At 49.4% G+C, this 16,715-nt stretch overlaps 1 protein-coding gene across 2 annotated transcripts in view; it reads right to left on the bottom strand.

Annotated features, from left to right (window-relative positions):
- RAB6B (RAB6B, member RAS oncogene family) overlaps positions 1-16,715 on the bottom strand; it is a 135,270-nt gene that overhangs the window by 12,659 nt on the left and 105,896 nt on the right. Inside the window, exons 5-7 of one of the 2 annotated variants that reach the window (XM_043522537.1) lie at positions 9,378-9,489; positions 4,772-4,865; positions 1,561-1,691 (exon numbers count right to left, since the gene is read on the bottom strand). In XM_043522537.1, coding sequence (XP_043378472.1) covers positions 1,561-1,691; positions 4,772-4,865; positions 9,378-9,489 — 337 coding nt within the window. The remainder of the gene's footprint in view (positions 1-1,560; positions 1,692-4,771; positions 4,866-9,377; positions 9,490-16,715) is intronic. The other variant, XM_037909415.2, reaches the window with a different exon arrangement.

Below are 16,715 nucleotides of genomic sequence, written 5' to 3'. Positions count from 1 at the left end.
AACCCCCCCACTGCTGGAACCACTGTTGGCAATTAAAACCTGAATACACAAACCACACATCTGTGACCATAGCTAGCCAGGGCTGGCTTCCCTAAGTATTTAGTTGGCATCCAATGGGATTTTCCAAAGCACCTAAGCAGGGCTGGTGCTTAATTCCAATCGATTTCAATGGGAGTTAGGCACCAAACCCACTCAGGTGCTTTGGAAAATCCCCCTAGGCACCTATTGGCATCATCAGGCTCCTAACTCCCTAACTCTGACCTTCAGTGTCTCTCAAAGGAGCATCCTGGCCCCATGCATGCCACTAATAGCCACAAATCTGTCCCCTCTGTGCTCAACTCCTCTGACCCATGGGATTTCTCTCACTCTCCAACTCCAGGTATGGTTCCTTTGCCCAACCCCGTCACCCTTGCACCTGGTCACTCCCGTCAGGACTCCTTCTCTTTATGTACAAGGCTATTTTCCTTCATCCTCTCCTCATCACGTCCACACACACACATTATTAAGTCCTCAACCCCCTCTTTCCAGTGCTGTTCCCCACTTCAGCCCTATTTTCTACAGGTCTGGTGACACAGAGCAGGGTGAGGCAGCCCAGCCCTGAATAAACCCAGCTGGAATTCCCAGCCCACTCTGTGCAGACAAGGACGAGGGACGGTGCACTGGAGGCTCTGGATTCTGCAGCTTTATGGATGTTTGTCTGCTCCCAAGTATTGTATATAGGATTCATGACTAGCTAAGGGCCAGATTGGGAACCCCTAGCACACAACAGTGTGTGCTTGGGCACAGAGTAGCCCCATTGAAGTCAATGTGGTTACTCACATGAGTAACTCCACACCCATGTGAGTGAGGAGTTCACAGCCTGCCCTGCCTGTGCACAGGACAGAAATGACCTGTCTGAACAAAAGACCCTGGCAGTGTTTGCTGATTGCAAACGTGAGCCATCCAGGAAGTCTTGTGTTTTCATCCGCTGGCTCACGCCTGCTCTGTGAGGCTGAGCCAGGCCTGGGGGCCTGCAGGGGAAATGGGCTCAGGGGCCCGTGCTGGGCCTTTGCACAGCTCTGGAGGGGAGGCAGGTGTGAGACACCACTGTGTCTGCATTACATCTGACAACAGGGGATGTGGAGTCAGCAAACTCTGCTGTGCCACCAGGATTCTCACAGGACTTGAGCAAATGAAGGCGTGGGACTACATGTCACATGTGGGATAACGTATGGGGATGTGGGCTCGGAGTTCACCCAGCAGCTCAGGCAGCTCAACAGCACCTAGGCTCAGGGCATGAACATGTCTGTGCATGTGTCACATGGCAGGCTCCGAGCCCTGCGCTCATCAGGCAGTGCAAGGATGCCTGAGGTCCAGGTGCCGGGCTTCATCCGCCCATGCTGTAGACAATGGTGCCAGGGCCTGTTTCAGATGGCGTCAGGGTGCCCAGGCTTGAGGTGCTGGGCTGGGCTCAGAGAACTGTGCCATCACTACACTGTTTGTGGGCTCTGAGTACACAGCCATGCTGTGTGACTGTCACCTCCCTGAGTCTCAGTTTCCCTTGGGGGACAATGTACTGACCTCTGAGATCGATGGCTGAACAGTGCAATAGAAGAGTTTGGTAGTTTCATTAAAAAAAGGATACTTCCTTCTTTGCTCTTCTCTTGAACGCTCTCCATGCCGGGAAGGGCAGATGCAACACGTCGGAACAGCTGGCGTAGGTCGGGGGGTAAGAGAGAGAAGGAATCTGTCACTGAAGTTCAGGGTTTGTATCCATAGCCATCACTTTTCATTCTGTATTTGACACAACTGAGAACAGCAAAACTCATTATGTGCAATGTTGGTGAAGCTAAACTAGGGACTGAGAGATGTGTCACTTCCACTCTGGTGTGACCAGGTCAATGTGTAAGGTCTTGCTCATGATAGAAAACTCAGACTGGTGTAACTAAATGGATTTAAAATCACTTTATACCGATTTAACTTAATCCAGGAAATAAAGGGATTAAACTAACCCTGTATAAACATGATTTACACTGGTTTAAGTGCAGCTATATAATGGATTTTCATCAGTGTAACTAAATCAGTTTAGTAATGCAAGCAGGGTCTGAATGAGTTCTCCCCTGACACTAGCTGGGAGGGGGACAGACTTCAGGAGAAAACTGTATTTACATGAACACACCTACTCTGCCAAGATGTCCAGCAGATAGAGTGGTGTTGTTCAAAGTGATCAACTTTGGGTGGTGTTGGGTTGCAAATCACTTTCGTACTGAATGCAGGGGTAGTGAAAGGTTGTTATTAGTGTTGTTGTCTTTACTGTATAAGTAAAGAGGATTAGAACTGTGCTTAACTGTCCCAAATGAGGGGGTCATCCCCATCTGAAAGGACCTTGTTCAGCCAGGGGCTCGAATGCCAGACCCCTGTGAAAGTAAGACGAGTGGGGACAGATGTCCTAGCCAGGAGATGTGGCTTTTCCATAAGGGTCCCTGGGCTGGTTTAACCTGTTTCTCCCCACTGTTCAAAGATAGAGCTAAATAGGCTCTATTAGGAGCCTTTGTTATTTTAAGTGCTTAATTGGGAGCTGAAATCACTTGTGGTGGGACAGCATTTCTGTGCAGCCTGCTAAAAGCTGAAAATCACTAAGAGACTGACCAGCAGAGAGGAAGGTGGCACCAGAAGGTAACTGACAGTTGGCTGGCAGAAGCGGAATGAGCGGCTGGTGAGGTGGCCAGCCAGAGTAAGTGCTCAGATGGTGGAGCAAGCAAGGTGCCTTCTTCCCTGGGTGGGAGGTGAACTCACACAGATGTACCTCTGACCTCTGTGTCCTCCCTAACCAAGGACAACCACTGTGAGTGGGGTATGGTAAGGGAACAGAGTGGGGCACAGCAAAGGAACTTTTGGTTTCAGAACTCAGGAACATGAGCCCATGCACTCCGGGGTGGGTGTTCTGCTCATGGTTTTATGATTATAAATCCTGCTTGTGGCATTTTCCCTAATTAATGTTGGGTGAATTCCACTCTGGTTTGTCTGTGAAAGTGTTGTTTTCTTTGGCAAGAGAAAAGAGAGTTACTTGGAAATGATGCAAGGAACATGTCTGATTTAAACAGAGAGAAGCAATTTACTCACATGACTGGATGACTTGCCCAAAGCTCTAAGGAGGTTAATTTAAGTTTGACATGTGCTGAGCAATCCTTCATTTCCTTCCACTAGAATCAAAGACCACCTTCGATTTTGTCACCTGTTTCCTGGCTGGATGTTGAGAGACATGGCACCAGCAGAGGAAGTAGCTAGACATCTAGGGCAGATTCCCAGCTGGTATAAACTGGCATCCCTTCATTGAAGCTACAGTGATTTCCACTAGGTGGGGAGCTGGCCCTTCAAAGTTATCATTTGCACCTTCAGTTTACTGTGCCAAATAAGACTGTTTCTGAAAACCGCTCCCCTATTTCTATTGCCTCCACGTTCCAGTCTGCAATACTGCATATTAGCATATTGTGTTAGTAAAGCGCTCTCACAGCTAACAGTCATAAACTTCTTCCATGGAAGCTATTAGCATACATGGAGCCTTCCTTTCTGTAGCGTGGGGCAATGTGCGCTCATATTGCATTACTCCGCAAAGTAAATAACCTCAGCCAGGGAACAGCCATCCCCATCTGTAGTAAACATGCAATCTGAGATACTGCATGTGTTATGTGAAAAATCATATTTTCTTCTTCTCAAATAATTTCTAAACAGTATCATTTACATTAGATGATTAATTACAGGAGCACTGCTCATGTATCCCAAGTATGAGGCAATTTTATATCACATCTCTCATTCATCAGAAGGAATGAGGTGATTTCTATCTTAGGACATGATTTATTATTTTTGAGGCCAGCACAAGTATCTGTTAGAATTGACTGTTATTATCATTGTAGTTTAGTGAATCTACATCTGCTTTGCTGCTGCAGCTGTAGGAGCAAAAGACAATGGCTAGTACTTAGATTTATCTCGAAGCTAATGCTGTGCTCCGGTGTCCTGTCCATTACACTTTTCAAATCCTACGTTCAGGGATCTAAACCAAGTCCTGGCTGTACAGTGACCTGGGACTTCTTTCCCTGAGATGCAAAAGGGAATACACATCCCTGTTTATTCATTTGCTCTAGTGAGATATTTACCTCCTGATCGTTATTATTGGTTATTTGTATGGTGGTAGCTCTCAGGGCTCCAGTGCAGTCACCACAACAGGTAACAAACAATTATCAACAGGTTTCAACAGAGTGAAAAGACAGCTCCCACTGCAAAGATCCCACTGAGCAGTGATCTCACCTCCAGAGCTGTTGCAGCAGCTAACATGAAAGGGCCTCCCTGTTGTAATGGATTCAGTTTAATTAAATCTAGCAATCTGTTTCTGAGTCAAAGTTTTTCTTCGTCTACAGCTGCCCAGCTACCCACGCAATCCTTCCTATTAGAGCCACACCTGCCTAACCCTATTCAGAGTTAAGTGTTGAGTTGTGCAGACCATGTCAGACAAAGAGGCATGTATGCTGTCATGCTCAGAATGATATTGCAATGGGCAGCATCCTACTTGGGGCCTCACATGTGTGATCCCAGTTTTTATATGTGCAAAAAGGACACCATGTCTTGCAAATCTATCCCTCCAGAGGGCACCAGGAGGAATCTAAGAGTGCTCTATGTAGAAATGAACTGATGGAGGGGAAGGTGGCAGAGCTTTCTGCTTCTATAGCCAGTAAAGATACAATATTGCATCCTTATGATCTTGCTACGATTCTGGCTGGAGCAGGTCTTCCCTTACCTGTTTTACATTGTAGCCTGTCTTTGCACTGGTCTCGATAAACATGACACTCAGTTCTTTGGCTCTCTGTTCTCCCTCTTCAATTGTTATCTGCCTGAGGACACACAGGAGAGAAGGGAAAACCGTAACTGTTCTAACCTTGCTGGGAAGGACTGGGGAAGGGCCTAGCTTAAAAGTCTGGAGGGAGAAAGGGGAAGAGAATTGCAGTTGGCTGTGATCTTGAGCACAGGCCTGTTTCCTCGCACCTCAGAGCAGAGATGGTCAAGGTCTCATGCCTACAAAGCCACAAGACCACACAAACAGATGCCATCAATTGTGCCTCTGTGACATGGGCTGCTTGGCAGACAAAGTGCAGGCAAGGGAGGGTTTCAGTACCTAAATCCTTTGTGACTCAGCAAACAGAATGAGGGGGAGCTGAAGAGCGCATAGGAGTGTTTGAACCCCAGGGAGGGGGAGCCGAGCCCGGTCTGATCACACTTTAAACATCTGCTCAATCTGCTGAGAGTGGAGCCTCATTTCGACATCCTCAAGCAGGCAGGACATATTTTGTGGGTGGAGCTTGGAAGAGTCGAACGAGTCGAACCAATGCTCCCCTCCTGCATTCGGCCCCAGGTGTGTGGGTGAGGAGACGGGAAAATCATTTGAACCCCTTTCCAGGCTGGACTCTCAGTGTCTATTCTGTGCCCATCAAAGTGGCACTGTCCTGTGAGCTCGGCCTCTGGGCTGCAGCAGGAACCCTCTTTACATGCCCTGGGCCTGTTGATCATTAAGGACGTACCAGGCATGGGGCAGCGCTTGAGGGTTAATGAATACATTGCCGGCCTTTCTCTGTGCTGGCACAGGGTATGAGGTTCGATTGGCACTAAACAGTATTCTCCTCTTCTTGGACTCTAGCAAAGTGCCTAGTGCAGAGGGGCCCAGCGTGGGCGTGAGTGAATGCAGACACTGAATCCCTCTGCCAGCACAGGCTGGCTTCTCCAGCTCAGTTTTCTGATCAAATGATGGAAAAAGTAGATTCTCCAGCTGCCCCTGCAGTCACCAGATCTGAGCTGTCCCACACAGGGTGTCTACACTGCACTTAGACATCTGCGGCTGGCCCGGGCCACCGGACTTGGGCCACAGGCACTGACATCTACTGGCACCAGTGGGTGCTCGACCTCCCTCTGCCCCAGCCCCGCCCTGACTCCACACCTGCCCCGCCCCCTCCTACTCCCATTCCAACCTCTTCCCCAAAGTCCCCACCCTAACTCCGCCCCCATTCCAACCCCTTCCCCAAATCTCCGCCCTGGCCCCGCCTCCTCCTCTGAGTGTGCCACTTTCCCGCTCCTCCCTCCCTCCCGGAGCTTGCTACAGCTGTTTGGTGGCAGCAAGCACTGGGAGGTAGGTGAAGGAGCGGGGATGCAGCGTGTTCAGGGGAGGAGGAGGTGAAGAGGGGCAGGGCAGGGAGCTTGGCTGCCAGTGGGTGCAGAGCACCCACTAATTTTTCCCTGTGGGTGCTCCAGCCCCGGACACCCATGGAGTCAGCGCCTATGCATGGGGCTGTTTCATTGTGGTGTAGACAGGCTTGCACTGCAGCCCGAGCTCTGGGATCCTCCCACTGCACAGGGTCCTAGAGTCCAGGCACCAGCACTGCAGTTAAACAGCCACTTAGCCAGAGCCCCATCAGCTCAAGTCTGGGGGCACGGACCAGTCGCGGGTGTCTAAGTGCAATATAGACATACCCTAGATCGGACTGTCTCCATAGGGCAGCCAGCCTTCTGATGCCTGTCAAATCCATTCTTCTGACTTGACATCCACATTCCCTGTCTCCTCAGCTGCTTTCTGGAGGCCTGAAGGAACAACTGGCGCCTCAGACCTCTCCTTGGAGAAGCGGGAGAACAATGGAAGCTGGAAGTCCTGCAAAGCTTAGCTTAATGCAGCCCTTCTTCCCTCTCCTCTCGCCGCAGACAGGCCCTGGGCAAGCCCACTGCTATGCTGCAAGAACGCATCCATGGAGGAGAGACCGTGCATGTGCAGGCCCAATGGACACAGCTACCGAAGTTCTCCATCAGCAGCGCAGGGACTCAGACACACCTGCAGCGGAGTACCCCCAGGGACACACTTCTCTAAGATGAATGCCAAATTCCTCAGCAGTGGCGACAGAGGGGGGAATTGGAGGCTCTTCTAGCTGTTAACGGGTTGAAGGCTGGCTGCTGTTTGGCCCCTTTCCCTGCCCACCTGCAGCTCCTTTTGCCCACAGATTGCTGGATAGCTGCCTGGAGCCACTTTGTCTGATACAGCAGCATGTTTCCTGGTGTCTTGGAGGGCCACAAGGAGAGTGGGGGCCCTCCCCCACCTCCCAGCAGTATGAGTGTGATTCTGACAACTCAGCTTTCTTCAGTGGAAACCAGGAACTCCACCTCCCTCTGCCTGCTCAGATCTCTACTACCACATCCCCCTACCATCTCCAGAGCACAGGCTCCCTTCCTGTCTCTCTACTTTATCCACCCCCCCTGCATCCTCTTGCTCACTCTATCTACTCCGCCCCAGAATCTGGAAAACTCCATCTCTCCATCCCCAGAGCAACAGTTCTCCCCTGCAGTACCCATTCTTTGCTGCCAGATTGCTCTCACTGGCCTCTAGCACACTCACCTTCTCTGTTCAATCAGCGTGGCACTAATGCTAAAGGGATGCTACCATTGCAATCCCTGCTCCAGGATGGGAAGGGGCTGTGGCTCTATTCCACTCCTGCAGGAGGCTGGGTCCCCAGCTCTCTAGCTCCCAGAGAGCTGTTTCAGAGGGTGTCTCGAAATGCAAAGCACTTATTTCCCTACCACTGAATTCCAACTGTTCTGTTCACCAGGATGCTGGAGGGAGCTCCTATCAGACACCTGCCTAGAAGCACTGCATTTCTTGCAAAGAGTTTATCTTTTTGTTCCATTTTGTCCCCCTCCCCTCCCGTTTACTCTGGTGAATTTCAGTGGAATTCCATTTCACCCTGGAATTTTTTTGTCAGCAGCTTTTAAAATGTTGGCAGTGTGACTGATTTGATAGTGCACTGGACTGGGCCACAGGAGACCTGGGATTCTAGTCGCAACTCTGCCCCTGGCCTACAGGCTAAGTTACTTTGGCCCACAGCCTCAAAGGATGCCCTATCTCTCACTAAAATCAATGTGTGTTGGGTGCCCAAATAGCTCTGAGGACCAAGGCCTTTGGCTCTGTACAGTAAGGAGAATGAGGCTTACCTCTTGGGAGGGCACTTTGAGCTGTCTGGATAAGGGCTAGGCATTATTAGTCAGCCGCCACAACCAGAAATGCCCACTTCTTCCCAGCCTGTCTTCAACAGCTCATATTTTGGTCCAGGCTGATTGGGACCTGTGGGCCAGGATCCCCCAGCTAGGGTGACCAGACAGCAAATGGGGGGTAATAGGAGCCTATATAATACAAAGCCCCAAATATCGGGCTGTCCCTATAAAATCGGGACATCTGGTCACCCTACCCCCAACTGCGTGCCTGCTGGCAGCATGTCCCTGAGCTAGACCAATCAGGGGCTGCTGCACCTACTGCAGTCAGGCTCAGGACCCCTATAAAAGGCAAGACAGGCTGCTGGGAGGGAGACAGGATCCTGTAGACTAGCAGCCAGGGCCAAGAGCTTTGCACACATAGAAACTGATCTGCTTATGGAAGGAGCTGTCAGCAGGGGGTTACTCCAGTAACACTGGTCATGGATCTGTAAAGCAGGGGACTACATTTCCCATCAGCTTCCCCTCCCCCCACAATTGCACTCCCTGCCCCTGGCCAGGTAAGGGGGAAGATCCTGAGGCGGGAGGTGGCTGGGCTCTGGTTTGGAGAGAATCCCCGGGAATGGGGGAACTGTGCACAGGGCCGCTGTGACTGCTGGATGCTCCAGCTGGGGCAGGTCTGTGTGGGACTTCTGGGGGAGCAGTCGCAGTTGGGCACAGAACCAGTGCATAGGGGCCCCAATAAGAGACACTAACTGAGTCTGGCTTGGAACCCTCAAAGTCTTATTTGCTGGGACAGAGAGTGGCCTGGAGTGGGCACCCCTGGCAATAGCCCTGCAGAGCCCTGGTTCTCTACTTGGCTGCTATTGTTCACTTAGTCTCTGTCCCTAGTTTGTGTGCGGCCTTCCCCTTTCCTGACAGCCCCAGTACAAAGCTCTCCCTGAGCCATGGGTCTCAGTGGTTACCGGGACCAACAGTGCTAGTGCAGCAGCGCCTAGCTGCTGCAATACCTCCAGTCATTGCCTCTAAGACGTGGTACGCTGGGCATGCTACTGGCACCCCAGTGCTTGGGGTACCAAGTAACCCCAGTAATGACACTTGATTGGACAATCTGACACTCACAGTATTTCAGTGCCCTCCCAAGCCAAAATGTCAAACTCAATAGCATACCACTGAGTTACCATGGGGCACAGCAGGAAAAAGGGGGTCGCGGCTGTGGCAGCGATTTGAACATGGCCAGTCTTCCAACTGGTCTCCCAATGGTACGTCAGTGCTTATCAGCTGTGACATCTGAGAATCTGCTCTAGAACTGCTGGGCTGTAAGGATAACGCCGTTCTCTTCCCTACCCGGTTCCCACCCTCCCGGCCCCCAGCCCCTCCTTTACCTCTTGTCTGCAAGGTCCGTCTTGTTGCCCACTAGCATAATGATGACATCACTTCCCCTTTCTGTCCTGACATCATCAATCCATTTGGATGTCTGCTGGAAGGAGTTGAGATCTGTGAGTGAGGAGACAGAACAGTGCAAGCGGCTGTGAGAAAGAGAATGATTTTTGCCAATTGTGTGATCTGCTGCGGTAACTCGGTTGACTTCTGTCGAGTTAATCCTGGTTTGACACTGGTGTCACTGAGAAGAGAATTGGATTCTGGGTCACTTTGGACAAGTCAGGTAATATCCGTGGTGTCTCAGTTTATCTCAGGGTCTGTCATAAATATAAAGGGAAGGGTAACCACCTTTCTGTATACCGTGCTATAAAATCCCTCCTGGCCAGAGGCAACATCCTGTTGCCTGTAAAGGGTTAAGAAGCTCAGCTAACCTGGCTGGCACCTGACCCAAAGGACCAATAAGGGGACAAGATACTTTCAAATCTTGGGGAGGGGGAGCGGGAGGAAAGGCTTTTGTTTTGTGCTCTTTGTTTACATGGTTTTTCTCTTTTGGGACTGAGAGAGGCCAGACAGAAATCCATCTTCTCCAACCCATCCTAATCCAAGTCTCCAATATTGCAACCAGTATAGGTAAGCCAGGCAAGGCAGATTAGTTTATCTTTTGTTTTATGTGAATTTTCCCTGTGTTAAGAGGGAGGTTTATTCCTGTTTTCTGTAACTTTAAGGTTTTGCCCAGAGGGGGATCCTCTGTGTTTTGAATCTGAATACCCTGTAAAGTATTTTCCATCCTGATTTTACAGAGATGATTTTTACCTTTCTCTTTTTTAATAAAACCCTTCTTTTAAGAACCTGACTGATTTTTCCAGGAGCTCTGTTCCAAGGTATAGGGGTTTGGGTTTTTGATGATTTTGTAACCAATTGGTTAGGATATTATTCTCAAGCTTCCCCAGGGAAAGGGGGTGTGTAGAGCTTGGGGGGATATTTTGAGGGGAAGACGTCTCCAAGTGGTCTCTTTACCTGTTCTTTGTTTAAAACGCTTGGTGGTGGCAGCATACTGTTCAAGGACAAGGCAAAATATGTACCTTGGGGATGTTTTTAACCTAAGCTGGTAAGAATAAGCTTAGGGGGTCTTTCATGCAGGTCCCCACATCTGTACCCTAGAGTTCAGAGTAGGGAAGGAATCCTGACAGGGTCTGATCATACTTGACAGGGATATTGTGAGATTTAAAAATGTAAAGTTTATACGGCACCTTGCGGTGTTTACAGAAAGACACTAAGCGCAAAGCATTTGTAACAGTGTCATTAAGTATTGTTTGCAGTGGTGTTGTAGCTGTCTTGGTCCCAGGATATTAGAGACAAGGTGGGTGAGGTTCAGTAAAAGAGATTACCTCACTCACCTTATCTCATTACATATTGTCCTTTATGTTACACTACAGGCAAGCATGGAGCTGTACAGTGCCTCGTGGGCTGGGACATGAAGGGAGAAGGAAAAGAAATCAGGGAAAAGAGAACATCAAGTGAGTGGCTTGTGCAACAGGAAAGATGGTGCTTACAGGGACAGAGCCAGTTAAGCGTCCGGGTGAGCCCTTCCAGAGGAAATACTGGAGAAGGGCAGAAGAGATGAACAGAAAGATAATTAGACTGGGGAGTCATCAACGGAGAGGTGCCTGACAAACCCAGGGGAGCATGAGAGATCAGCAGGGGCTAAAGTAAGGAGGAGCATTCACATTGCCCCCTTCTCCTTGGCTAGTGCAAGGGGAGATCCCTTCCTGGTCCAACCCATGTTACCCTCTAAAGGGCACTGAAGGGAGACCATAGAGGGGGAGGGGGCAGAGCTTGGGGGGCACATAGAAAGAGCTGCATAGTTGAAACCCACCAAAGAGAGGCTGACGGAGATGTCGGAAGAGTGGGAGAAGAATTGGAGGTGACGAATCGGTTTGAGGGCATCAGAAAGGTGATGGAGAGTGAGGACAATGGCCCTGGTTCTCCACTGCTCTGTGCAGAGTGTGACATGCTGCCCCCGCCGTGAGTGCATGGGAGCATTTCACACCCAGTTGCACAGGGGGACCAGTCTGCACAGGGGGCAAGACAGGGAGGGGTGAGGGAGTAGCCAAGAGAAGGATATTAACAGCATTGGTGGCAGGAGTCTATGGTTGGAAGAGGCTGATGGCAAGGGGAGCTGGGGGAAGGGGTCATGCAGGCTGGAAGAGATCCCATGTTCAAGGAGTCTGCAGAAGGAGGAATGGGGCTGAGAGTGGAAACAAAGGCATGTGTGAATGCCAGACAGTCCCTAAGGAGAGAGAGGGTGCAGGAGAAAGGGCCTGAGGAGAGGTACCGGGTGGAAGGTCAGACCATGAAGGAAAATGAGGAAAAAGAACCATCAGCGGTTGCTGTCACTTTTGTCCGTAACTTCCCACCCGCGTACTGAGCTCCACATGTCACTGCCACACTGGCTGCATGCTCCAGTTCTACCCAACGCCTGCTGGGATGGCACCCGACCCACCCCTTGAATCTACAACAGCTGAGAGGTTCATTCTGCTGAGGATGACATATTCTCTCATGAATGTAGCTTCACTGGGGACTGTTTCTCCAGCCAGTAACTCAGCTCAATACACAAAGGGCCGGGCCCAGTCTCTGCTCTGGAGCTCTGTGGAGAACCCACCACCCTTCAGAGACAGCACGCAGAGAGGAGGCACAACAACTGAAACAGGGACTTTGGGTGTAGTCCTGTCCTGAGGAGCCTTTTAGCAACACATTGTGAATGAGCAATACATCCCCAGATCAGCTCAGTAACCCTGCCATGCTCCTGTTGCAGCCACCTCCCTGCCCTTGTGTCACTTCTCTGTCACTTTGCATTTCCATTTCTGTTAGCAGCAGCCACAACAAAAACCCCACGCCCGTGCCACCAATGGGAGCTGAATACAAAGCAGAAAGAAAGGTCAGCGTGCCAAAGGCTGGCCTTGCCTTCGAGCTCCCAAGCAGCGGAAAGGCACTGGGTCTCATTTTCAATCTCTGTAGCAGCACAGCAGCCTGCAATTCTTCTTCAGCATGGAGACTGCCTTGTCGCTGGACAGACTGACTTGTTTGGGCACCTCTCATTACCAGTGTACACAGGCCAGGCCTGGTTCTGAATCTTTGTCCTTGCTTCACAGCTGCTGCATTGGTGAAGAGCTAGCTGAGAATCCTCAGGATAGGGTAAATTGCATAAATATGAATTCATTTACATGTATTTGCATGCCTGCGTTGCCTTTTTGTCCCTCTCACAGCCACTTCATGTATTCATTCCAGACACTCCAACCTGCATTTATTCCACACCTCCTTTTACCACACCTCCCAACCTGGTCTTTTCAGTCACACACACACACTCAGTGTGTGCAAATTCCCAAGATGCAATTCGTCTCCAGTTTCTTCTGCATCCACCCAGGTTTACTGCCTGCACCCCCATCCAATGCTCATGCAGCCAGCTGGACCCGTCCAGGCTGTGGGTTTCCACATTCTTCTAGAATGTTTTTGGGGGTGCAGGACACACTGGGTCGCTGAGGAAATCTCCTCCGATGTGCTGCTTTGCCCATGCCTGCTGAATCTGAAAGGTAGGCCTGGCCATTGTTTGGGTGTCATACAGGACTCCCTCTTCAGGAAAGCACACAAAGTACACAAATGTTCTAGGTCCATCAATGGCTATTAGCCAGAATGGGCAGGGTGGTGTCCCTAGCCTCTGTTTGCCAGAAGCTGGGAATGGGCGACAGGGGATGGATCACTCAATGATTACCTGGTCTGTTCATTCCCTCTGGGGCACCTGGCATTGGCCACTGTTGGAAGACAGGATAATGGGCTAGATGGACCATTGGACTGACCCAGTATGGCCATTCTTATGTTCTTATCTAAAAGTGGCTCTTCTGAGATAGCAAATCTCAAATAGAATTTTACAAAAATAAACATGCAGCTAGCTACGAAGAGTACAAGCAGTCTTCTCACTGACGTCTTGTATGATTCAATCCACGAGCTATATCATATGATTGGCTAGTTCCTCAATGGGAGTCAATCAGCATAGCGCTATTGACTTCAGTGGAGCTGCAGCGATTCACACCCACTGAGGATCTGTCCCACCACTTCTATCCAAGAAATAAATCCTAGACACGTTTGTCCAGCATCTGTTGACATGAAAGCCCAACTGTCTTTCCCGTGAAATCACCTGCCCTTGGATGGATGCAGAGATTACAAATCAATCACTTCTGAGGCATCCTCTTCCTAGTTATGGAATGGACATTGAGAAAGGTGGACTGTGGCTGGCCAGCCCTACATGCAATGCCACTCTCCATGAAGACAGGATCTAGCTCCCTGCCTACAGGCCCACCCATCTGAGCAGTGCACATGGTCCCTTTCCTATGATGTTTCTTCCGTCAGGAGCAAGCATGCAAAGTCCTTTGTAGTTCCTAAGCTCATCTGCACCACTTACACCAGATTGTACCAGTTACAGCTGTGCTTCAGTGCTGCTGCTGACCATGTGAAGGACTCTGGAGCACATCTCCGACCTGCACATGACTGAGCAGAAACAGGCAACCCTTTCTGAGACAGCACATGGGTGGGGGAAACTCAGGCATCAAAGAATAGTTCAGAATGGAGTATATTTGTCTCTAGCATCATAGGGATGGATGGTGCTTGGCAGTGAGAAAAAGACACAGTCTCTGCCCGGGGAGCCTCCATTCGAGGTATTATTGATTAGTGACCATGCTGAGGGAAAAAGCATCCTTTAAAATTTTGAAGTCAAATCCTAATAAAGAAAACCGTAAGGAGCATCAGTTCTGGCAAGTAAAATGTAAAAGTGTAAAAAGGCAGGGCAAGAAGGAATTTGAGAAGCAACTTGCTAAAGATGCAAAAACTAACAGGCAGTGGGGGCACTAGACAACAAAGGTGTTAAATGAGCACTCAAGAAAGACAAGGCCTTTGCAGAGAAGCTACATGAATTCTTTGCATCTGTCTTCACTGCAGAGGATGTGAGGGAGATTCTCAAATCAGAGCTATTCTTTTTGGGCAACAGAGCTGAAGTAATGTCCCAGACTGATGCGTCAATATAAGAGGTTTTAGAACAGACTGATAAACTAAACAGTAATGAGTTGTCAGGACCAGATGGTATTCACCCAAGAGTTCTGAAGGAACTCAGATATGAAATTGCAGGACTACTAACTGTCATCTGTAACCTATCACTTAAATCAGCTTCTGTACCAGATGACTGGAAGATAGCTAATGTAAAGCCGAGTTTTGAAAAGGGCTCCAGAGGAGATCCTCGCAATTACAGGCCAATAAGCCTGACTTCAGTACCAGTCAAATTGGTAGAAACTCTAGTAAAGAACAGAATCATCACACACATAGAGAAACACAATCTGTTAGGGAAGAGTCAACACGGATTTTGTAAAGGGAAATCATGCCTCCCCAGTCTATTAGAATTCTTTGAGGGAGTCAACAAGCATGTGGAGAAGGGTGATCCAGTCAATATAGTATACTTGGACTTTTAGAAAGCCTTTGACAAGGTCCCTCACCAAAGCCTCCAAAGGAAACTAAGTAGCCATGGGATAAGAAGGAAGGTCCTCTCATAGGTCAGTAACTGGTTAAAATACAGGAAACAAAGGGTAGGAATAAATGGTCAGTTTTCACAATGGAGAGAGATGAACAGGAGGGTTCCTCAATGATCTTTCCTGGGACCTGTACTGTTCAACCTATTCATTAATGATCTGGAAAAGGGGGTGAAGTGGCAAAGTTTGCAGATGGTACAAAATTATTCCAAGACGAGTCCAAAGCAGGCTGTGAGGTGTTAGAATCATAGAATATTAGCACTGGAAGAGACCTCAGGAGGTCATCTAGTCCAATCCCTTGCTCAAAGCAGGACCAACACCAACTAAACCATCCCAGCCGGGGCTTTGTCAAGCCGGGCCTTAAAAACCTCTTAAGGATGGAGATTCCACCACCTTCCTAGGTAACCGATTCTAGTACTTCACCATCCTCCTAGTGAAATAGTGTTTCCGAATATCCAACCTAGACCTCCCCCAGTGCAACTTGAGACCATTGCTTCTTGTTCTGTCATCTGCCAACACTGAGAACAGCTGAGCTCCATCCTCTTTGGAACCCCCCTTCAGGTAATTGAAGGCTGCTATCAAAGCCCCCCTCAATCTTCTCTTCTGCAGACTAAATAACCCCAGTTCCCTCAGCCTCTCCTCATAAGTCATGTGCCCAAGAGCCCACATTGCCCTTCGCTGGACTCCCTCTAATTTGTCCACATCCCTTCTGTAGTGGGGGGACCAAAACTGGACGCAATACTCCAGATGCCTCACCGGTGCCTAATAGAGGGGAATAATCATATCCCTCGATCTGCTGGGAATACTCCTACTAATACAGACAAATATGCCTTTGGCCTTCTTGGCAACAAGGGCACACTGCTGACTCATATCCAGCTTCTCGTCCACTGTAATCCCTGGGTCCTTTTCTGCAGAACTGCTGCTTAGCCAGTCAGTCCCCAGCCTGTAACAGTGCATCGGATTCTTCCTTCCTAAGTGTAGGACTCTGCACTTGTCCTTGTTGAACCTCATCAGATTTCTTTTGGCCCAATCCTCCAATTTGTCTAGGTCACTCTGGACCCTATCCCTACCCTCCAGCGTATGCACCTCTCCTCCCACCTCCCCATCTTAGTGTCATCTGTGAACTTGCTGAGGGTGAAATTAATCCCATCATCCAGATCATTAATAAAGATGTTGAACAAAACTGGCCCCAGGACCAACACCTGGAGCACTCCGCTTGATACTGGCTGCCAACAAGACATGGAACCGTTGATCACTACCTGTTGAGCCCGACAATCTAGCCAGCTTTCTATCCACCTGATAGTCCATTCATCCAATCCATACTTTTTTAACTTGCTGGCAAAAATACTGTGGGAGACCATATCAAAAGCTTTGCTAAAGTCAAGATAAGACAGTTACCTTTTCCGTAACTTGTATTCTTAGAGATGTGTTGCTCATGCCCATTCCACAATACATGTGCGTGCTCGCCATGTGCACCGGTGCCAGAAGTTTTTCCACTAGCAGTACCTGTAGGGGGAGCGCCCCTAGAGACCCCTGGTGTGGTAAAAGAGGCACTGCACGCTCCCTCCCACCCTCGGTTCCTTTTTGCCAAACAACTCTGACAGTGGGGAAGGAGGGTGGGATGTGGAATGGACATGAGCAATACATCTCAAAGAACACCAGTTACAGAAAAGGTAACTGTCTTTTCTTCTTTGAGTGATTGCTCATGTGTATTCCACAATAGGTGATTCCAAGCTATTTCTGTTGGAGGTGGGTAGGAGTTCACAGACA

The sequence above is a fragment of the Chelonia mydas genome, chromosome 9 (genome assembly GCF_015237465.2).
Source record: "Chelonia mydas isolate rCheMyd1 chromosome 9, rCheMyd1.pri.v2, whole genome shotgun sequence".
Lineage (NCBI taxonomy): Eukaryota > Metazoa > Chordata > Testudines > Cheloniidae > Chelonia > Chelonia mydas.
The sequence above is the reverse complement of the archived record's forward strand: the minus strand, read 5'-3'. Positions and strand labels throughout refer to the sequence as shown.